We start from the raw sequence: 24731 nt of genomic DNA on the forward strand, positions 1-24731 counted from the left end.
TTTTGTTGGCACATATCAATTTTAATTGAAAATTGTTTGTATTAGTTTATTGTTAATAAACAATCTACTGTTTTGAGTTGTGAAACATTGATACATATACAAGTATAGCTTATAATGAAAAAAAATACTTTTTGGGGGTAGCATCTGGCATGGCGCACCAGAAATACTGGATTTTACCCCAATATTACCTTTATATACTAACTTTGATGAGTAAAATTGACCTTGAGGGGTAATCTTGACCTCAAATCATTGAAATAACACCAGAATCAGATTCTACGACCCAGAAAACCCCTAAAAAATGGTATCATTTATGATTCTAGGCCTTTCCGTTTTTTTCGGGTGGCAGCCATATTGGATTGCGCAATATGGCAGTACTGTACCATGGGGCGCCAATCTTGGCACCCATCTTAAAATGATTAAGTATGGTATGGACAACATCTGTGCCAAATTTGGCGAATTTGCGAGAATCTGAACCAAAATATCCCCGTGGCCCCCGACTATTAGAGTAATCGTTCTTGGTGTGGAGGGACAGCCCTCTACACTTATTTACATTTCACATCACATTTGTCATTGTGTAAAATGATCTAAAACACAGCATGAGCACTTGTTAATGTCTGAGGTGCAGAGTAAAACATACTGAAAATGGACTATATAAATAATAAACAAAATACAAGTGCAGTACTTGAGTAAATGTACTCAATCACTTTCCGCCACTGTGGACCATGGTCTTCTGGGAGCGTGTGGACTTGACATCCATTCATTTAGGTCGGCCACACAATCTTACAGAGTGGTGAGCCACGAGCGCACCGGCCGCTTATAGCTTGGCCATGAAAACCACTGAGGCTGAGGAAGATAAATTAAAACAACAACACAAGGAGACGCGCATACACAGGTCAATGCATTGTGTGTGTGTGTGTGTGTGTGTGTGTGTGTGTGTGTGTGTGTGTGTGTGTGTGTGTGTGTGTGTGTGTGTGTGTGTGTGTGTGTGTTTACTTGCATTGCTATACCTGTGAGGGGCCTAATTCCCACAATGTCCCCCACAACAAGTGTAGTAGAATTAGAAAAAAAGGTCACAGTGCAACAGCATTGTGAGCTTGTAGATCTGTTTTTGTTTTGCAGTGCACAACACTGGCGCAGAACTGAGCAGAAACTGCAGGCATTAGGGTTAGGGTTAAAAACATTTTGATGTCCTCACAAGTATAGAAATATAAGTGTGTGTGTGTGTGTGTGTGTGTGTGTGTGTGTGTGTGTGTGTGTGTGTGTGTGTGTGTGTGTGTGTGTGTAAACCAATTTACATTTATTACACACACAGTCTCACAATCTCATTCTTCCTCGCCTCTTTCACCACACACACTAACACACACACACTAACACACACACACACACACACACACACACACACACACACACACACACACACACACACACACACACACACACACACACACACACACACACACACACACACACACACACACACACACACACACACACACACACACACACACACACATTACATTACATTACATTACATTACAGTCATTTAGCAGACGCTTTTATCCAAAGCGACTTACAATAAGTGTATTCAACATAGGTAGGGAACGAAACTACTAATCACCAGAGGTCTTAAGTGTATTTCCTGTAAAAACAAGCAACCAAGAGTATACCTAGCGCTAAGGTAAAAGTGCAATATATCAGCTATCTACTTTCAAGCACATGAGATAAAATAGCCAAATCAAATGAGCACGAGCTAATCAATCCAATACAACAATAGTTCCTAAACTAGTTAACAACAAGTAGGCCAGGCAAAGAGGAAGGGTAGTGTTTCCTGAAGAGGTGGGTTTTCAGCCTGCGGCGAAAGATGGGCAGTGACTCTGCTGTCCTGACATCAGTGGGAAGTTCATTCCACCACTGTGGGGCCAGAACAGAAAAAAGTCGTGACCGTGTCGATCGACCAGAAGGACCGTTGAGTGGCGGGGGAGTCAGTCGCCCCTTGGTGGCCGACCGGAGTGGTCGGGAAGGGTTGTGGGCATTGACCAATACCCGGAGGTAAGAGGGAGCTGTTCCTTTCACTGCCCTATAGGCTAGCACCAGGGTTTTAAACTGAATGCGAGCCGCTACGGGGAGCCAGTGCAGGGAACGGAGAAGGATAGTTGTGTGAGAGAACTTGGGGCGGTTGAACACCAGACGAGCCGCAGCTTTCTGAACAAGCTCCAGGGGTCTGATGGCAGATGCCGGAGCGCCAGCCAGGAGGGAGTTGCAGTAGTCCAGGCGGGAGATGACAAGAGCCTGGATGAGCACCTGGGCTGCCTTCTCCGTGAGGAAGGGCCGAATTCTCCTGATGTTGTAGAGGAGGAATCTGCAGGACCGTGTCACTGATGCGATGTTAGCCGAGAACGACAGTTGATCGTCCAGGGTCACACCCAGATTCTTCGCAGTCCGAGTTGACGTCACCACAGCGTTCTCAATGGTGATGGCCATGTCTCGGTGAGGACAGCCCTTCCCCGGGATGAACATCAGCTCGGTCTTGTCCAGGTTGAGCTTCAGGTGGTTCGTCGACATCCACTCCGAGATGTCAGCCAGACAAGCAGCAATGCGTGCCTCCACTTGTGTGTCAGAGGGGGGGAATGAGAGGATCAGCTGGGTGTCATCGGCATAGCAGTGGTAGGAAAAGCCATGGGAGCGGATGACAGCACCAAGAGATGTAGTGTAGAGAGAGAAGAGAAGAGGACCCAGAACCGAGCCTTGGGGAACCCCAGTAGTGAGCCTGTGTGGTTCAGACACAGACCCTCCCAGCATCACCTGGTAGGAGCGACCCGTCAGGTAGGATGCAAACAGGGAGAGTGCAGAGCCTGAGACACCCATCCCCTCGAGGGTGGAGAGGAGGATCTGATGGTTCACTGTGTCGAACGCTGCAGACAGGTCCAGGAGTATCAGGACAGAGGAGAGAGAGTTCGCTCTAGCGGCATGGAGTGACTCCGCCACTGCCAGGAGGGCAGTCTCTGTCGAGTGACCCACTTTGAACCCAGACTGGTTGGAGTCCAGGAGGTTGTTCTGGTGGAGATACGAGGACAGTTGTTTGAACACAGCACGTTCGAGAGTTTTAGATAGGAAGGATAGAAGGGAAACCGGCCTGTAGTTCTTGACTTCAGAGGGGTCAAGTGTCAGTTTCTTGAGGAGGGGGGTGACTCTGGCAGTCTTGAAAGTAGAGGGAAAGTAACCAGATGTCAGAGAGGTGTTAATAAGGTGGGTTAAGAAGGGAAGAAGTTCAGGTGCAGTGGACTGCAGCAGAGGGGATGGGACAGGGTCCAGAGAGCATGAGGTGGGGCGGCTAGAGGTAACAAGGAGAAGGACCTCGTTAGGAGAAAGGGGAGAAAAGTGGGATAGAGAGGTGGAGGGGGGGGAGAGAGGAGTAGATGAAACTAGAGAGGGGAGGGTGGAAGAGGGACGGGTGTGGGTAGTGCGCAGGGCACCAGCCGGGGGAGGAGGGAATGAGGATCGGATATCGTTCACCTTCTTGTCAAAGAAGTTGGCGAAATCGTCAGGGACGAGGGACGAGGAGGGAGGAGGGGGAGGTGGTTGCAAGAGAGAGGAGAAAGTTTCAAAGAGTTTTTTAGGGTTAGAAGCAGAAGCCTGAATTTTAGTGCAGAAGAAAGCAGCTTTAGCAGCTGATAGAGAGGAGGAAAAGGTAGAAAGGAGAGATTGGAAGGTAAGGAGGTCCTCCGGGAGGTTGCCATTTCTCCATTTACGCTCAGCTGCTCTTAGGCTCCGTCTCTCAGTACGCACTGAGTCCGACAACCAGGGTGCAGGTGGAGTTTGGCGTGCAGGCCTGGTGGTGAGGGGACAGAGATGGTCCAGGGAAGAGGATAGAGTAGAGAAAAGAAGATCAGTGGCAGTGTCGGGGGATAGTAGGGCAAAGGATTCGGGGGCAGGGAGAGCAGAGAGGACAGAGGAGGAAAGATCAGAGGAGGATAGTGAGCGAAGGTTGCGACGTGAGGAAATCATGTGGGTAGGGAGGGGCTGTGGGGGGGGGGAGGAGAGAGAGAGAGAGTAAGACATGAGGTAGTGATCAGAGAGTTTCTTACCCTTTTCACTGGGAGGAGGAGTGACGGACAGGTTAGCAGTAGAGCAGCCTCTGGTGAAGATCAGGTCCAGTTGGTTGCCCTTCTCGTGGGTAGGGGGAGATGGGGAAAGGACTATGTCGAAGGCGGCGAGAAACGACAGTAGTGGGTCTAGCTGCTTCTCGGTCGGGAGGTTGAAGTCACCCAGAAGGATGATTCCAGAGCCGTCGACCGGGAAGTGAGAGACTAGATGGTCGAGTTCCTCCAGGAAGCCACCAGCATGGCCCGGTGGGCGATAAACAACTGCAATGGTGAGCTTGACTGGATGAGAAACCGTGACCATGTGATATTCAAAAGAGTTAGGAGAGAATTGTGACAGTGAGACAGGAGAGTATTTCCATTTTCTGGAAATTAGGAGACCAGCACCACCACCTATCCGCACGCCTCTGGGAGTGTGAGAGAAAGAGAACACATCTGACAGAGCCGCGGGTGTAGCAGTGTTTTCTGGTGGGATCCAAGTCTCAGTCAGGGCAAGGAAGTTAAGGGAGAGCCCGGATGCGTAGCCTGTGATGAAAGCAGCTTTGCCTTCCACCACAGCCGAGCGGCAATTCCAGAGCCCCCCTGTTACCACTTGCTCGACGTGAGTTGAAGTAGTAGGATAATTCTGGGATAATGCCCGAAATCCGTCCTTCCCCTGGTAGTGCACATTAATGGGGATATACCCAGTTTATGCCATGATGCCAGCCAACTGCAATACCACTTACCACTCCCCCCCCCCCCTGCCTGGCACTCCTCCAAGCGGTTAAGGGGAACATACCATTGTTAAATCCCTAAATGCTTGCCTCACACGGGGCCCAGTGCCAACACAAACAGTATTGTGTGTGCCGTGCACGTCTACCAGTATTGATTTCGTCGACTAAAACTATGACGAAAAATGTTCGTCGACCTTTTTTCACTGACAAAACTAAATAAAAACTGAATGAAAACTAAGCTATGATGACTAAAACTGAGACTAAATTGACAATTTCGTCAACAAATAAAAACTAGACTGTTAGGGATTTTTTTTTTTAGTGAGGGACTAGTGGAGAAGAGATCCAGTAGAACTGAAAGACAAGTATGTTTGGTTGCGCTCGGGTGTTGCACTCTGAAAATAGCCGATCTACAAGCTTGTAGATCGGCTATTTTCAGCTTGCAAACAAGTATAAAATCATCCATAGAGTACAGAAATCCTGACGTCACTCGTTCATCCCCTGGTTCGTAAAGTAATTTCTCTATGGAGAATAACATTGGGTCATCTTAGAATCGTCTCATATAAGAATTGTGGTCCAAAAATAAACAAACTGCCTCGGCGATATTGTCAGGGAGGCGGCTCTGTATCGTTTATGAGAGTTAGTCACTCATATTTGATACAGTCTGTTTCTGGCGAAAATGTAACTAATTCGTCGGAAGTAACATTATCGTTTTCTCCATAAGAGTAAAAACGCCGGGGTCATTTGTTTATTTTTGGAACACAGTTCTTATTTGACGCGATATTAAACACGTCTATGGGAATTCAGAGCTTTGTATACAAACAGCACTAACCAACTCAGCTCAGTGCCATACAAAGGAGGTATAAGTACCAGTAAGTGAGGTAAAACATATTTATAAATGTGTCAAAACAAGAGTTACAAGATGCTGTACAATGAAAAATAATGATATAAAAATAAAAAACAGAATAACGGTAAATAAAACACGTTACAAACAGAAGAACGGGATAAAACCAGAAGGTGAACATATTACAGGACAAAGTGCTTGCAAAACCAATATGTTTTTTAGCAACTTAAAAAAGCAGTTTAAAAAATGTTCAAAAATAGCAGATATACGTACAAGCTCACAGCACGTCACTTAGTGCCGCGCTGCGTGCTTGTACATCTATTTTTGAGGGGGGAAAATGAAAAATGTTGAATCATAATGAATTTAATAACACAAATCTTCTCTTCTGGAACAAAACATTTTTAGATGGGGGGGGTCTGCGGCCAAATATCATATTGGGGGTCCTTGGCAAAAAAAAAACTTATTTCAAAAGACATTGGTAGAATCAGCCTCAGGTCTTAATGGGATAAACAGTCTTGCGGGGTAGAGAGCTGAATAGGGTCATTTGGTATCATTATGCATAGCAATGCTAAGAGATATACTTGAAATGACTGATTAACCCTTTAAGACCGGGAACGCATCTGAAAACTGCGTTTTAAAAAAATACATATTTTGAAATAATATATATATATATATTTTTTTTTAGGGGGTGGGGGGGGGTATTTACTCCCGACCCACAGAAATCGGTCCGCGATCCACAAATGGGTCCCGACCCACTGTTCAAGAAACAACGCGATAGTCAACCCTAAAGGTACTTGAAGGCACGGTCTTAGGAGGGGGGGGGGGGGGGGGGGGGGGGGGTTTCAATACAACTATATCCCTATTACCCCTGGGTTCCATAACCAAATTATACAGGTATAACATAAATGATATGACCATAAACACAGTTCCCATATCAAATAACAACTTCATAACACATTGAACAACACTAAAGCAATAAAAGTGTGCGCCCCAAGGTATGCTGGGAAGTCACTCCGCTGTCCAATGACAACACCCCGGGATGGATCATTAAGTTCCAGGGTCAGATTTTCCATAAAGCATATAGTATACATTTAGGCTGGTTCCAAACCAGCGATATAACCAATTCACTAACTCACATTCAGAAATATATTTATTGTAAAATTGTGGGAAGGACCATTTGGAATTATTGATTTTTATTGACTGAAATTATCAGACAAACCTGCAAAGCTGGCGCTTAAAAACAAAAATAACGGCATTACCCTGAGTGTGACATTGCACAATACAAAAACAAAAAAAGGGGGAAAATCTGCATTTGACAGTGTGCTACTTCAAGAGAGTGCACAGGGGTTACAATTCATCTAAAACATTGGTTCTCAAAGTGGGGTCCGGGGACCCCCAGGGGTCCTTGGGGGGGGTTCCAGGGGGTCCCCAGCAAAATGTGTTAATATAGCAACACAGTTATTTTAACCACTTTCACCTTTTATACTTTGGCTATTCAAAAATAGCAGATATACAAGCTAATGGCGCGGCACCGAGTGCCGCGCCATGAGCTTGTAGATCTGCTATTTTAGAAAAAACGTGAACATTTTGTGCAAACCTTTGAATATATATATGTTTTAAAGCAAACATTTGCAACTCAAATCTTTGCTTCTGGGGGTCTCTGGAACAAAATATTTTTTGAGATGGGAGTCCGTGGCCAAATACATTTAATTTTGGGGGACCTTGACATGAAAGAGTTTGAGAACCACTGTTCTAAAACACCCAGGTGGCGCCAAGTTCCTCCACGCGTGCTCGGTCCTCCCGATGGGGCGGACTTCGGTGTGTGGGGAATTCGGGAATTGGTAAACGACTACATTTGCAGAGAAAAAAGGGCGGATTCAATTAATGAAGAAAATATCAAACAAACTCCAAAACAAGAGACCAAAAATAGTTGTGTCTCTTTTTTTTGTATGATTTGATTTAATTGTACAAAAAAATAAACAATATTATGGTTGTATATCGTAAAACTCAAGCAAATGGAATTAGAAAACATGATAAGAGTAGTTCACCTAAAAAAGTTTTCTATCAATTACAGAGTACACACCCCTTGAATTCATGGAGACTTTTTTAGTTTTTGTCGCATTCCTAAGCCGATAATTTGACGACCGGGGGAGACTTTTCTAAGCAACCACCCGGTCATCGAATTTTTGGTTTAGGGATGCGACAAAAGTAAAAAAAAATCTCCATGAATTCAAGGCTTCATGGCGTGTGTAATTGATTGACAATTCTTTTTAGGTGAACTACTCCTTTAAAGGTTGTTTCAGATAAATCCAACCGACCCCGTTTTTACCAGTAAACACGACGTAGAAAGTTCACGTGTTCGCATTGGCTAAAAGTCTCTACATTTCTCACGGAGCTGCAACAACAGCAGCAGCAGCAGCTGCAGTAGTCCTGTGCTGCTGCTTGCTGACACTTCCTACTGTCACCTCCAAGCCGTCGGCAATGTCCGTCTTCTTTTTCTCCCGAACTCGTACTTTCCTCTTGGCGTGTTTGCGGTGGGCTCTGCGTGGCGGCGGGAGGCCCGCTCCTGGTATGAGCTTATTAGGACCTCCTCCTCCTCCTCCTACTGCCGGAGGAGCGGGAGGAGGAGGAGGAGGCGAGCTCTCCTTCAAGGAGAGCTGCACGGTGTTGACGCCCGCGTGGCAGCACCGAGGGTAGTGTTTGAAGCACTCAAAGGTGTCCTGGCAGCTCTCGCGGGCACAGCAGTAGGAACCCACCACCACGTGCACCGCGGCCGCCGTCCGGGAGGGCGTGGAGGAGGAGTCCGTTTGGGGGAGAAGAGGACGCAGGCTGAGCACCAGGAGAGAGCGCAGGGAGAGACACTGGTTCACACACCTCCTCTGTGGGGACAACAGGGTTAGCATAGTTAACTAAAACCTCCTCTGTGGGGACAACAGGGTTATCATAGTTAAAGACGGGGTGCCGTGATTTTCAGTGATTTCTTCCCCCCCTAAAACATAATCATCAGGTATTATGGTTATACTAGGAGGAAGATTTTTTTCAAAAAAGTGTACAGAAATTGTTAAAATTATGTTTTTATGTGGACCTGCCTCCAGTTCATTAAGTATACCTGGTTCTCACCTTAGCACCTCCTCCACAACCTTAGCACCACCCACCTGTCCTAGTCCCTCCTCTTCCTCCTCATGCCCACACCTGTTGTGTTATGATAATGAGGGGGAGGGTATGTTTTTACTATGTCACTAAAGGGCTGTTTTTCTATTGGCACGTTTGACCCTATGAAAAACTGAAAAAGTGCAAAACCATGGCACCAGCTCTTTAACTCCAACCTCCTCTGTAGGGACAGCAGGGTTAGCATAGTTAACTTAACTAGACCATTGGTTCTCAATGTGGGGTCCATGGATCCCCAGGGGTCCTTGGGGGGGGGGGGGGGGGCAGCTTAATCAGCTAATAAAGCGTCCCAATCATTTTAACCACTTTATCCATATTTTATACTTGTAAAAATCTAAAATTACACAGATGCTTCCCAGCAGTGTTGATTTCGTCGACTAAAACTATGACGAAAAATGTTGGTCGACTACCTTTTTTCACTGACGAAAACTAAACAAAAAATAAAAAAAGTTATGATGACTAAAACTAAGACTATTTATTGACAATTTCGTAAACAAATAAAAACTAGACTAAAATGTTAGACAGGGACTAGTGGAGAAGAGATCCAGTAGAACTAAAAGACAAGTCATTTTATGTTTGGTTGTGCTCGGGTTTTGCAGTCTGGAAATAGCAGATCTACAAGCTCACAACGTGTCACGCTGCGACGCGTTGTGAGCTTGTAGATCTGCTATTTCCAGCATGCAACCAAGTGTAAAATCAGCCATTACCACGCCATCAACGCCAGCCAAAATACATTTTAGTCGACTAAATCTATTGATTTAGTCGACTATAATCTTATGATATTTAGTCGGCTAAAACTAACAAAAACTAAAACAGTTCAGATGACTAAAATATGACTAAATCTAAATGGAATTTTATTCAAAAGACTATGACTAAAAACTAAATCAAAATTTGCTGTCAAAATCAAAACACTGATTCCCAGTGTCAATGGGTTAAAGTCAAAACGAAACAAAAATAAAAGCGAATGAAAACATTGAGAACTCTAATCACCTGCATGGACAGGAGGTCTTTGCGGACGGTGTGGCGGAAGTTGGGTTTGAGGAGCAGGTAGACCAGAGGGTTGTACAGCGTGGACGACTTGGCGAACATGGCGGGCACGGCGAACGCCATGGGCGGGATGGAGTCCATGTGGCCGAACGCCGCCCACATGGCCACCAGGGCGTAGGGGGTCCACGCCACGAAGAAGCCGATACACACGGCAATGCTCAGCTGTAAGGAAGGGAGACACACAGACAGTGAGGTCAATGCTCAGCTGTAAGGAAGAGAGACACACAGACAGCGAGGTCAATCATCATCATATCGTTGCTTTTGGCCAGAAACCTTTTAATAATAACGAATTGCATTTTTATAGCGCTTCTCCAAGTGCTCAAAGCGCTTTACAATGGTTCATTCATTCATACATACAGGGGGGGGGGACATTGGGAGGTGGGGCGGCAAACAGTCAACACAGCGTCCCCACTTTTCCCACATTCACACACCAATGGTCAAAAGTAGCAGATCTACAAGCTCGAAACGTGGCGCGAAGCGACACGTTTCGAGCTTGTAGATCTGCTACTTTTGATGCTTTTGAATTTGAATCCTGAAAAGTAACAGTTTTGGACATATGAGGTTTCCACCCGACAGCGAAGATATATATATATATATATATATATATATATATATATATATATATATATATATATATATATATATAATAAGATTGCACTATACCCTTGGCAGTTCTGGCATAGTGTAAGACAGGTAACAGCACAAGAGAACACACAGAAAGAAGCACACCGTACTGGACTGCTTGTTACCGAGTCCTAATTAGTCCTGAGTGGGATGAGCGACCGACATGATCCTCGTTATACATCTTCATGGCTACCGGCACAAAGGACGGTCTCGGTCAGAATCTATCATTCACCCCCTTATTGTGGCTGAGCCTTAATCCCACACAATCTCCACGTGGTGGGGATTAGAGTGGTTGTCCATAATAGACCCAGCTTCCTCGCTGCAGGCACCTTCATCACCCCCACCACCTCCACCCCCATGATGGAGCTATAGCTTTAATGATCAGCCTGTTCAGGGTTGCTCGTGTCCCCGGCATCAACTCTTTTTTTTCTTTTTTTTCTCACACAGAACCCAAGATATCGTGATCCGAAGATGTACTGCTCCATTCACTTCCTGGTTAACTTATTACTTAAAAAGGCCTGTATCTCGGCTCCTCTGTATTTTATTTTTTTTACTATGTAATTTTGGCGGAAGCACAGTGAAACCCTCTGTGATTAGCAACCATCAGGGGATCGATCATACTGGAGATAAATATTCTGTGACTACTGTTGAAGGTAAGAAAATCGCAAATTTCCTGGCACTGGGACCACGCAGCCAGAAATAAGTCTGGCAGTGAATGAGTTAATGTAACCCCCCCCCCCCCCCCCCCAAGCCAGCATTGTAATCACAAAGAAGAGAGAGGCAAGCCATTACGGACTGATAGAACATCTGCAGCATCCTGTTACACACACACACACACACACACACACACACACACACACACACACACACACACACACACACACACACACACACACACACACACACACACACACACACACACACACACACACACACACACACACACACACACACACACACACACACACACACACACACACCTCTCAGGCGCCTCAGAAAAAACCATCTACTGCGGCCCGGAAATGAAGCAGTGCGTGTCTGTCTGTCGGGTGGAAACCTCATTATGTCCAAAATTGTTACTTTCCACGGATTCAAAAATAGCAAAAGTAGCAGATCTACAAGCTCTAAACACTTGTAGATCTACTACTTTTTGATACTTTTGTGCAGTGTTGATTTTGACAGCAAATTTTTATTTAGTTTTAGTCATAGTCTTTTGAATAAAATTCCATTTAGTTTTGGTCATATTTTAGTCATCTGAAATGTTGTAGTTTTTGTATAATAAGATTATAGTCGACTAAATCTACAGTTGATTTAGTCGACTAAGGCGTGTGAGCTTGTAGATCTGCTATTTTCAGAGCGCAACACCCGAGCGCAACCAAACATGACTTGTCTTTTAGTTCTCTTCTCCACTAGTCTCTCACTAACATTTTAGTCTAGATTTTATTTGTTGACGAAATTGTCAATATATTTAGTCATAGTTTTTGTCGTCATAGCTTAGTTTTTATTCCGTTTTTATTTAGTTTTCGTCAGTGAAAAAAGGTAGTCGACGAACATTTTTCGTCATAGTTTTAGTCGACGAAATCAACTCTGCTTTTGTGTGACGCTGTAGTATGATCAAGGCGTTAATTTACGGAAAAAAACACAAAAAGTCTATATGGAGATAAGAAGTCTCTGCTGCTTTGCAGGGTCATTTATCTGTGTGTGTTTCTGGGTCACAGCATGCATGGTCTGTCGCTGTCCATCGGCGGTGGTGCTGAACTTCCCAAACTGTGGCCCCGGAGCCCAATGGTGGGACATCAGGATATTGCAAGTGGGCCCCCAAATAATAGGCAATATACACTAACATTTTAATGATAATATTGTTGCTGTCAGGCAGAAACCTCTTATCTGCACTTAATCGATGCATGTAGAGTAGAGTGTACCGTCCCAGTGTTGATTTCGTGGTCTAAAACTATGACGAAAAATCGTTCGTCAACTACCTTTTTTCACTGACGAAAACGAAATAAAAACTAAGCTCTGATGACTAAAACTAGACTAAATATATTGACAATTTCATCAACAAATAAAAAATCTATACTAAAATGTTAGAGAGAGACTAGTGGATAAGAGATCCAGTAGAACTAAAAGACAAGTCATTTTATGGTTGGTTGCGCTAGGGTGTGCGTGCTGAAAACAGCCGATCTACAAGTGTAACAGAGATTAGTGGGTTCCACTTGCTCCCTAAGTAAGGGCATTTCTTATTGGTTAGTGGGCGGCACCTTATTGAGTAACACAGGTGTCCATGTCTTGATTAGATTTGCCCAAGGTAAGATGTGTTCCTCAGCACACTATATTTTCAATAAGAGTTTACTGTGATATTGTGATGTATACTGGTCATTCTAAACATGCTAAATGTACCTACATGAAGTAGTGATGCTTTGTACATGTTTTCAGTTAGTCGTTTTCAGTCATACCAAACAGTACATTGTCTACAACAAACTGCTGTTAATTCTGTTGTAGTTACACCAAAAGAGGTTTCTGACCAGAGAATTGTGTCTATTCTTACCAGGTGCAAATTGTTTTGTTTTATTTCATTGTATTGTATTGTGTTGTATGTTTATTGATTGTTAGAATAGGCCAGTCTTGATTAGATTTGCCCAAGACGTGCTGCTGCATCGCGGGTGTTACACCAAAAGAGGTTTCTGACCAGAGAATTGTGTCTATTCTTACCAGAATAAACTGTCAACAAAGAGAGGGTCTGGAACTTCATTCATCCACACAACACAACGCAGATCAACTGTTACACAAGCTCACAACGCGTCGCAGCGCGACCCGTTGTGAGCTTGTAGATCTGCTATTTTCAGCATGTAACCAAGTGTAAAATCAGCCATTATGCCATTACGCCATCAAGGCACCGCCACAATACATTTTAGTCGACTAAATCAACTGTAGATTTAGTCGACTATAATCTTATGATATTTAGTCGACTAAAACTAGACAAAAACTAAAACATTTCAGATGACTAAAATATGACTAAAACTAAATGGAATTTTATTCAAAAGACTATGACTAAAACTACATCAACATGTGCTGTCAAAATCAACACTATACCGTCCTTGGCTTGTCCGTTGCATCGCGACTGGCAACCTGTTTGTGTGTGTGTGTGTGTGTGTGTGTGTGTGTGTGTGTGTGTGTGTGTGTGTGTGTGTGTGTGTGTGTGTGTGTGTGTGTGTGTGTGTGTGTGTGTGTGTCCTTCAGAACAAGCTTGTTTTGCAGGCTTGCTTTGGCTCAGTAAGTGTCAGTAATGTACTTAATTAGTACATAGTAGATTAGGCGTCAGCTATTTTACTGTCATGAATCTTAAAATGATTTTATTAGAAGGGGCCCTTGGAGAGAGTGTGCTACGCTGTTGAGCTGGACCAGCAATGTTCTGTATTCTTACCTGAATACCTGAGACGTCATTGCTCTTTGTGCCCTATAGCGCAGTTGGTTCTCAAAGTGGGGTCCACTTTATCCATTTATACGTCGTTGGCTAATCAAAAATAGCAGATCTACAAGCTCACACTGCGAGCTTGTACATCTGCTATTTCTTTTTTTTTCCTGAAAATGTTTTTTTACATTTTTTTTCTTTTCACGTCCAGGGGGTCCCTGGCAAAAGCTTTTCAGATGGGGGTCCGTGGCCAAATAAATAAAAAGTGCTTCTGACCAAGCCTCCTAACTCCATTGGATCCTCAAACTCGTTCAAACCATCTAACTCAAACTTTGGAGATAGTTGTTTTTTCAATCATTGATTAGAATGGCGTAAAGTCTCCACATTAATGGTCAAAAACCTCTACTTGAGCTGTATCTGGGGAAAGTGATGATAATATAGGGACAACATTCAAGTATCTGACAAATGTATAAAGTCACCATAATACCAACTTTGATGAGGCAGTGTTGTGTTGTTCTAAAAACATGTTTTTTATTTCATTTTCTGAAAAGTTAATACTTTGGACATGCCCGACAGCAGAGATATGGTGTTTGTATTTGCTGATGACATGTATTGTTGTGTAATGTTTTTGTGCCATGTTGATGAATTGAATACATAGGACCACAATGGAAACACAATGGTCTCCAGGACTTTTTTGTGTTATCCTTTTAGCTTTAATGTCTGACTGTACCACGTGCTGTTTACTTTTCTGACTAATAGAGTGTTCAATCAATCAATCAATCAATCAATCAATCAATCAATCAATCAATACTGTCCACCACAGTAAAGCACTCTCACACACACACACGCACGCACGCACGCACGCACGCACGCACGCACGCACGCACGCACGCACGCACGCACGCACGCACGCACGCACGCACGCACGCACGCACGCACGCACGCATGCACGCACGCGCGCGCGCGCACGCACACGCAAGCGCACAAAGGCCCCATTTCCTGTCGCTAGCACTCGTTCTCTCGTTGCGTCCCATGTCTGAAGGGTCTTCTCGTCATTATGAGTAAATTGTTTTCTGCAAAGCAACCACCACAAACACCATTAGCCTACTAAAAGCCTTCTGTAAATAACATATCATTTATCAAGATAACTCTGTTTACGAGGGTCCATTATATCCACATGACAGACAAACCCCACCCCCAAAATGAACTGGGAACAGCCACAATGTTGCAAGTCTCCATTAACCAAATGCACCATGTCTAATGGTCTTTACACAATGAGGGCAGGGACAAAATAAATGATCCAAAAAATCACAGGCCATGTATTTGATTGACTTATTAAAACCATTCATGTAGTTGATGCCTCATTCGTACAGGTTGTTTGTGCGGAACAGTTCGAAAAACATCTTTCTTTTCTTTTGTGGAATGAATTGCGTAACAAATTGCAGAGGACAATTCAGTTCTAACGGCTAACCCTAAGCCACGTCTAATTCTAACCTTAACCTAGCTCCAATCGGAACCTCTCCCTCCGCGCCGGAAACTGTAGCCAGTGTACCTTTTTTCACTGCCGAAAACTAAATAAGAACTAAGCTATGATGACTAAAACTAGACTAAATATATTGACAATTTCGCCAACAAATAAAAACTGGACTAAAATGTTAGAGAGAGACTAGTGGAGAAGAGATCCAGTAGCACTAAAAGACAAGTCATTTTATCTTTGGTTGCGCATGGGTGTTGCGCTCTGAAAATAGCAGATCTACAAGCTCACAGCGCGTCGCGTTGTGAGCTTGTGAGCTTGTAGATCGGCTATTCACACACACACACACACACACACACACGCGCGCGCGCGCGTATGTTTGCATGAGCTCGTAGATCTGCTATTTTCAAAAGATTTGCAAACTTTAAAAGTTAAAATGTGAACATCTTTCCGTGGTTTTGTCTGCTCCAAGGACGCTATTGTTAAATGAGTTTCGGCTTGTTTTCAGTGGGAAGGGAGCGCAGAGACAGTAAATCCCGCCCACTACATTTGATTGGGTAAAGCGCGGCCTGCTTCCTGATCTGAAGGCACGCCCACTTGTAAGCTAACACGCACACGTTCTGAACGGGGCTCTCGACAGATTCAGTAGCGTATCTCTGAATCTGTTCTTGAGAGATTACCTTAATGATGATGGTCTGGAGGTTCCCGATGCGCGGCGGGGCAGACACGTGCTGCTCCACGGCCTTCCTGGACTCCCGGACGGTCAGTAGGATCTGGCAGTAGGAGAAGGCGATGACGGCGCAGGGCACCACGTAGCAGAACACGAACAACGCCACCGTGTAGGAGCGCGCCGCCGCCTCGCCGTTGGAGCGCCGCCAGTCGATGCAGCACGCCGTGCCGTAGGGCTCGGGGCCGTACGCCCCCCAGTGGGCCAGTGGGGAACAGGCGAACAGCAGCGCGTAGGCCCACACGCAGCCGATGAGGAACAGGCTGTGGTCAGGCCCGAAGCGGTTCCCTGAGAGGAACGAGACAGAGAGGCAGGGATGTGATATTGTTCAGGGCAGAAACTTTCGACTACTTTCTTAGCGATTATTACTTTAACTCAGTGTTGATTTCGTTGACTAAAACTATGACGAGAAATGTTGGTCGACTACCTTTTTTCACTGCCAAAAACTAAATAAAAACTAGGCTATGATGACTAAAACTCAGACTAAATATACTGACAATTTCGTCAACAAATAAAAACTAGACTAAAATTTCGTCAACAAATAAAAACTAGACTAAAATGTTAGTGAGGGACTAGTGGAGAAGAGATCCAGTAGAACTAAGTAATTTTATGGTTGGTTGCACTAGGGTGTGCATGCTGAAAATAGCCGATCTACAAGCTCACAACGTGTCGCGGTTGTGTAAAATCAGCCATTATGACGCCATCAAGGCACAGCCAAAATACATTATAGTCAACTAAATCAACTGTAGATTTTGTCGACTATAATCTTATTTTGTCGACTAAAACTAGACAAAAACTAAAACATTTCAGATGACTAAAATATGACTAAAACTAAATGGAATTTTATTCAAAAGACTATTACTAAAACTGCATCAAAGTGTGTTGTCAAAATCAACACTACAGGGATGTGACATTGTTTAGGGCAGAAACTTTCGATTATTTTCTTAGCGATTATTACTTGCTGTACTGCTCCAACTTTAATCGGTATCTGCTACTGTCACTATGTTTGAAAATGTTCACCTAAGATGACATGCCCAAAATAGGAATTGTTTATTTTTTTAAATCATTGATTATCGATAAAAAATTATTAGAATGGACTAAATCAATTAGTTCAATCAACTGTTGTACCACTAACATTGTGTTTTGCAAGGAAGGCTGAGATTGCAGGGATGAGATATTGTTTAGGGCACAAACTGTAGATTATTTTCGTTGCGATTAGTCAATCGATTGCTTTTTTTTTTAAATTAATAGAATGATTGAGAAGCAGGTTTTTTAATTTAAAAAAATATATATATCTACAAATCAGTTCAAAAGTTCAAAACGCCCCCTAGGCATGACGCTAGTATTTCGCAGAGACTTATACCTGCAATCGATCCCCTGATGCTGAGGGCCAAGCAGGGAGTGTTCCATTTTTATAGGCTTTGATTTTGTTGTTATATTTTATTCTAAAGCAGGGGACTATAGCATTGGTTCTCAAACTTTTTCATGCCAAGGACCCCCCAAAATATTTTGTGCCAGGCACCCCCAGAAGCAAAGATTTGAGTAAAAATAAAAATGCTATTTTTGAATGGCCAAATTATTGGCATTGTGATGCTATATAGCTGGGGACCCCCTGGTACCCTTCAAAGGACCCCTGGGGTCCTGAAAACCAATGGACTACGGAAATCTTTTTTTTTTAGCCTGGTTTGAAAGTACAGCTGGCACAAGTCTCTAGAAGCTAGAGTTTGTTCAACTAACAAGACATGTGTGTCTGGTATAACAACACACCACATTGCTCCAGGCCTGTGGCTTATACCCTTAATCTCTGAGAAACGTTTGAAGACTACAGTCAGAATCTATGCATTTTAATGCATAGCAAGTCACTTCCACCTCCAGTCCTGTCCCTGTGCATGTGCATGTGCATGTGCATGTGCATGTGCATGTGCGTGTGCGTGTGTGTGTGTGTGTGTGCAGATATATATATATATATACACACGCACGCACGCACGCACGCACGCACGCACGCACGCACACACACACACACACACACACACACACACACACACACACACACACACACACACACACACACACACACACACACACACACACACACACACACACACACACACACACACACATGTTCCTTCTTTGGTAGAGTGAGATACTCATTATAAGATGGCAAGCTGGTCCTGAGGCAAGGTTGGAATAATATTTATTCAAATTTATTCTACATATATTTGTTCAAAGGAAGGTAGTTTTTTTTAGTTTTTTTTTTTGCCAACACACAGAAAAGCACTTCAAAGATTTTTATATGTAATATAACAATAATTATATAACTAGAAGGTCTCCGCCAGGTCAGGTAGGTTATTGTGGGGCCAGCAATGTTCGGAATTCAGTCATTATAGAGGTGAGTGGAATTTGTAGAAGTTGTAGGGATGAATGTTGATTAAATGCTTTGAAAACAGCAGATCTACAAGCTCACAACGCATCGCAAAGCTTGTAGATCGGCTATTACGTATGCATAGGGCTGAAGTGGTTAATGTATGTTTTGTAATAATAATCGAAATCTACAAAGTAACTTGTCACTAAAGTTTTCAAATAATTGTAGTGGAGTAAAAAGTACAATTTTTGCCTCCGAGATGTAGTGGAGTAGAAGTAAAAAAAAGTATTGATAAATGGAAATACTCCAATAAAGTAAAAAAAAACTCAAAAGTGCACTTAAGTACAGTACTTGAGTAAATGTACTTAGTTACTTTCCACCACTGCCTGTGTGAAACTATAATAGCATGTTCTCTCACCATAGAGCGGGTAGCAGACCTTCAGACAGCACACAGTGCTCAGCATGGTGAGGGTGGCCAGACTGCAGATCCCAAAGAGCACCCCGCAGAACGCATAGAACACACACACCACGTTACCGTACAGCCACCTGGAGACACACACACACACACACACACACACACACACACACACACACACACACACACACACACGCACACGCACACACACACACAGAGAGAAAAAGAGAGAAAAAACACAAATGTGGTCATGCACATGACCTTATCATATAGAGCCCCAAACCTATATGTATTTTTAACAACAACAAATCTGTCACTGTCACTTGTATTGCAGAAGCACATTGCACTGTTGGGCTTATATACTCTGTACATGTATTACATACAGTATGAAACCTCATACTGTACTGTATGTCCAAAACTGTTGCTTTTCAGAATTCAAATCCAAAAATAGCAAAAGTAGCAGATCTACAAGCACGAAATATGTCGCTTGTAGATCTGTTAACTTTATTTGTTTATTTGGACAGGACAATGCATATTAATGGACGTCACATGGACGTAAATACACCGGATTTAGCAAAGACGCTAGTTTTCATCCGCAGTCCTCACAAAAAAATCAGAAAACAGACAAACAGTGGAATACATTTACATAACATTACATAGGGAACATTACAGGGACCACAGCATAAAAATAAAAATAAAACAAGATCACAAATGGTTGCAGCTTTGGTTTTCAAGCAACCATCTTTTCAGATTGAATTTAAAAGATGGAAATGTAGCACAATCCCTTATATGCAGAGGAAGGCCATTCCATGCTACACAGCCCTGTACTGAGAGGACATTTTGACAGAATGTTGTTTGCCGGTGCGGCACTTCGCAATCTCCTGGAGTGGTTTCTCTGGTGCTGATTCCCCTATCAGGCTTCCTTTTAATGAATTCACTTAGGGGGGGCGGGCACAGACCATGTAGGGTCTTGTATATGACCCCAACCTGTTTGAAAATGTTAAAGTTATCAAAGCTAAAGAAATTGAACCTCCGGAGGATGTTACAATGATGATATGAGTGAGGCTTCCTGTCAAACACTTTGAGCGCACTCTGGTAGAGCTGTTCTATGGGTTTGAGAATAGTCACGCCTGTGCATGACCAGTTTGTGAAACAGTATTCAATGTGTGATAGGATCATACAGTGAAGATACGATCACTGTATGTTGCTTTTGATGCTTTTGTGTGACGCTGTAGTATGATCAAGTAGGGCATTCATTTACGAGAAAACACAAAATGTAAAAAATAGGGAGATAAGAGGTACATTTATATTACATTTATAGTACTACTGCATCCGTCCGTCCACTGAACCAGAGGTTTCACAGCAAAAACAGTTCAGCCAACATATAAATGGAAATAAAATGTTTCTGATGCTTTATGAACTATTTTTCTGGGGACCCCCTGGTAACCTCCCCAAGGAACCCCACTCTGAGAACCACTGGCTTAGTGGGTAAACAGACGGTAATAATATGGTCCCCACTGCTTTGGGGTAATCTGTGTCACTGTATATTTGCACATACGTGACATCCTCTGCCTGTTCCACTGGTAAGAGACCCCGGGGCAGACGAAGGACCAGATGGGGGGATTACATCTCCACACTGGCCTGGGAATGCCTCGGGACCCCCCAGGAGGAAGTGGATAATGTTGCTCAGGAGAGGGAAGGCTGGAGCTCTCTGCTGGAACTGTTGCCCCGCGACCCGAATCCGGATAAGTGGTTGAATGGATGGATTCCCCACTAGTAGTCTAGTGCAGTGCTGCTCGGGGGGCAGTTAGGGGCTAAAGTGTGTTGCTCAGGGGACACTTGGACACATAAACTGGGGCTCGGAAGCAAACCGGGGACCTTCTTGTTTCCCAGATGGCCCTCTCTACCCACTGAGACACATTGTGAGCTTGTAGAGGGGGGGGAAAGGGAGGAGGCCCTAGTACGGGACCCCTGGGAGTCCCTGGTCAACGAAATATATAAGCCTTGAATTCGTGGAGACTTTTCTTTAGTTTTTGTCTCATTCCTGAGCCAATTTAATTCAATATTTGCTGACGCTGCTGTGGTATAGGAGACCAATACAAAATACTATATAAAAAGGATAATATAAACACTATGGTTTGAAAGTAGATGAAAAAAACTATATAAAAGGATAATATAAACTCCAATACCACTCTGGTTTGAAAGTAGATGAAAGTAGAAACAAAAACGAGCACTCTCACTCAGTCTGTATAAATGCAGTTTGCCGGGCGCACGGCTCACAAAGACTAGAAAGAAAATAACAGCCAGCACTCCAAAGTCCTTCTGGTACTTTTAATTCATGAAGGCACGTCAAGCCTTCCTCAGCATGTATCAGGTCAACCAATGATCCAGGTTCAAAAATAATCTTTTAACCCATTTAGACCAGGGAAGAATCTGTGTCATTTTTAGATTTATTTGGCTATTCAAAAATAGCAGATCTACAAGCTTGGAGATCTGCTATTTTTGAAAAATCGTGAAAAGTTGTGCAAATCTTTGAATATATAAAGCAAACATTTGTAACTCAAATCTTTGCCTCTGGGGATTCTACAAATGTCTTCTAAATCCTAACAGTTTTCTGAAAAACGCATGTTTCTATATCAGTGCTTCTCAAACTTTTTCATGTCAAGGACCCCCAAAATTATATGTATTTGGCTGCCGACCCCTATCTCAAAACATGTTGTTCCAGGGACCCCCCAGAAGCAAAGATTTGAGTTACAAATGTTCCCTTTAAAAAAAAAAAATGTATATATTCAAATATTTGGACAAATGTTCAAGATTTTTCAAAAATAGCCAAAGTATAAAATATGGATAAAGTGGTTACACAGATGCGTTCCCGGTTTGAATGGGTTAATTATCGTTTTTTTCTCTTGTTATGATTGGTCTCCTTTCATTATTCAATTAGTCAAACATTGGATTATTGACTCAGGAATGCAACAAAAACAAACACAAATCTCCACGTATTCAAGGCTTCATGGGGCGAGTAATTGATAGACAATAAGTAATTTTTTGGTATGCTTGTGATAGAGATAGAGCATTCAAGAATACAGATTTGTAGGCACAACATCACGTAGATGGCCATACATCTACAGTGGCCATACATCTACAGATGCTGTAGATGTATGGCCACTGTAGATGTATGGCCACTGTAGATGTATGGCATTATAAACAAAACAAAAAATAAATAATAATAAAAGTAATACGTAATTTAATATCAGCGAATAATAAACTTTAACGCACAGTGTCGTCTGTGTCGAATAGTATTTTTGATATTCGATTATTCTGTGAAACCCCTAGTATGTGAGGGTGTCAGTACAGTGTGTGTGTAGTTAGTTACTGACTGTGTCAGTACAGTGTGTGTGTGTGTGTGTGTGTGTAGTTAGTTACTGACTGTGTCAGTACAGTGTGTGTGTGTAGTAATAGTTACCTGTGGGACAGACTAGAGGCCACGGCCAGAGGGTAGAGGTTAAGGGTCAGGCCCATGTCGCTGACCGCCAGGTTGATGATGAAGTACTCCGCTGGTTTCAGCAGCTGTCTCTTCTTATAGGACACATAGAGCAGCATGCTGTTCCCCAGCACCGAACACACACCTACACACACCAAGGACACACAAGAACATCACATCACTCGTATTGTGGCAGTCGGTACGATAAGACTTTCGTGGCTCTCGTGGTCACAGGTGTACCGCCCTGCTCATAAGTCACACATGCATGGACCAGCGGATCTGTGACGATGCGGTTGTCGAGCACAACGGTTGTTTTATCGGACGCCGCCCACTTCAACTGTAAGCCTGAACGATGGCATATAGATTGTTAAGGTCCATCAAATCGGACCACACACCCAATCCTGTGGCTTTATGTCCAATTTACCATTTCCCTTAATGTTGAATCCGAAAAATTGCGGCACATTTTTGGAGGGGTTGTTTTAGGATCAGAGGGTTATTAGAGGTCTGTACTAGAAGCACAGATACATTAGAAGTCTAGGAGGTTCTGTCCTGGAAGGAGAAACATCAGGTCTGGCCGGGCTCCAGAGCTGGACAATGTCCAAATCTAACAGAAGCCACCCCAGCCCTCTCAGCTGACAAACCCCATCAGTCAGTCGGTCGGTCAGTCAGTCAGTGTTGTCGGGCAGAAACCTCATATCTCCATATTTTTACTTTTTGTGTTTTTTCGTGAATTAACACCCTTACTTCGCACTACAGCGTCACACAAAGGCATCAAAAATAGTAGATCCACAAGCTCGAAACGCGGCGCGAAGAGGCGCGTTTCAAGCTTGTAGATCTGCTATTTTTGCAATTTTTGTATTCGAATCCTGAAAAGTAACAGTTTTGGACATGTGAGGTTTCCACCCGACAGAGTCCATCAGTCCATCAGTGATTGAGTCATGGTTTGGTAAGGCTGCATGGCCCTGACCACAAACCTCTTTTGTTTTAAAGGTGCTCATAAGCTTGTTGTCCTTTGCCTCAAGGACAACTAATGACTGTAGATGAGATAGATGTTTTGTTGTTGTTGTTGTTGCTGATTTGTACTCTTCCCTCTAAGACGCTACTCCAGTGGTTCCCAAAACTTTTTAGCTAGAGACCCAAAAAGAGAAATTTAATGTCAAAGCCGGGACCCAAACTAGTGAAAATTAAAGATTTTTTGCTATCTTTTGAAATAATATTAAAAAATCCACTGTAACAGCTAATTAACCCCTTAAAACCTGTATACTTATTTGACAAGGGTTCCCCAGGAGTCTATTCGTGGTCTCCTGCTTTAATTCCATCTACGCCAAATATCTTCTGCGCTGCAACGCATTGTGAGCTTGTAGATAGGCTATTTTTGCATAACATTTGTCCAGTACGGCATGCCCAGGAGAGGCATGCTATAGCATTGGTTCTCAAAGTGGGGTCCTTGTGGGGGTTGGGGGTACCAGGGTGTCCCCAGCAAAATGTGTTAATATAGTGTCACAATCATTTTAACCACTTAAACCACATTTTATACTTTGGCCATTCAAAAGTAGCAGATATACAAGCTCATATTCGTGCCGTGCTATGAGCTTGCATTGTAGATCTGCTATTTTTGATACATCTTGAAAATGTGTGCAAATCTTTGAATATATATATTTTTTTAAGTGAACATTTTTAACACAAATCTTTGCTTTTGGGGGGCACAAAACATTTTCAGATGGGGGTCTTCAGTCAAATACATATCAATTCGGGGGTCCTTGACATGAAAAAGTTTGAGAACCACTGTGCGTTGAAGGAGCAATGGTTTACATACATTACAATAATTTCAGAAACCACCTTGAGGCTTGTCGATCTGCTGCTTTTGATGATTTTGAATTTGAATCCTTAAAAGTAAAATCTTTCGACATATGAGGTTTCCACCCGCCAGAGACCATATAATAAAATAAATAGAACAATCAATGAAGGAAAGCACAGACATAACAACCTTAATTACTTCACACGCATACCAACGATCAACAATAATACTCTGAGACTGGTATAGGCAACTCAAATCTATTAGTTTTGTCAGAGTTCAAGAGCAACTTCTTGTAACTGCATACACTTAATTTTATTTTTGCTTTGTATCCCAGGGGGGAGTAAAAGTACGTTTTGGTACTTTTACTTTGTTACTTTAAAGACGGGGTGCCGTGCTTTTCAATGATTTTTTCTCCCCCTAAAACATAAAGATGACCCTGATGTGTTCCAGGTCTTAATGGGTTTACGGCTGTTGTTTTTTGTGACACACAGCTCCGCGATGTGCATGCCAACGCAGTCTCCAAGCACTTCATTATGTCAGAGCACTGCTGACACCTCAGGTTGGGTATCGCC

The 24731-nt window shown here is 43.2% G+C and overlaps 1 protein-coding gene across 1 annotated transcript in view; it reads right to left on the minus strand.

Annotated features, from left to right (window-relative positions):
- Positions 1 to 814: 814 nt before the first annotated feature.
- The window catches only part of opn7a (opsin 7, group member a), a gene marked incomplete at both ends in the record, with an annotated part of 29596 nt that continues 5679 nt past the window's right edge, over positions 815 to 24731 (minus strand). Inside the window, 8 exons of the mRNA XM_084066239.1 lie at positions 815 to 843; positions 4086 to 4382; positions 4482 to 4507; positions 8046 to 8533; positions 9813 to 10031; positions 16057 to 16391; positions 18884 to 19011; positions 22344 to 22506. Of these exons, the coding sequence (XP_083922365.1) occupies positions 815 to 843; positions 4086 to 4382; positions 4482 to 4507; positions 8046 to 8533; positions 9813 to 10031; positions 16057 to 16391; positions 18884 to 19011; positions 22344 to 22506 (1685 nt within the window). The remainder of the gene's footprint in view (positions 844 to 4085; positions 4383 to 4481; positions 4508 to 8045; positions 8534 to 9812; positions 10032 to 16056; positions 16392 to 18883; positions 19012 to 22343; positions 22507 to 24731) is intronic.

The sequence above is a fragment of the Gymnoscopelus microlampas genome, assembly GCF_963454915.1.
Source record: "Gymnoscopelus microlampas genome assembly, chromosome: 9".
NCBI classification, from domain to species: domain Eukaryota; kingdom Metazoa; phylum Chordata; class Actinopteri; order Myctophiformes; family Myctophidae; genus Gymnoscopelus; species Gymnoscopelus microlampas.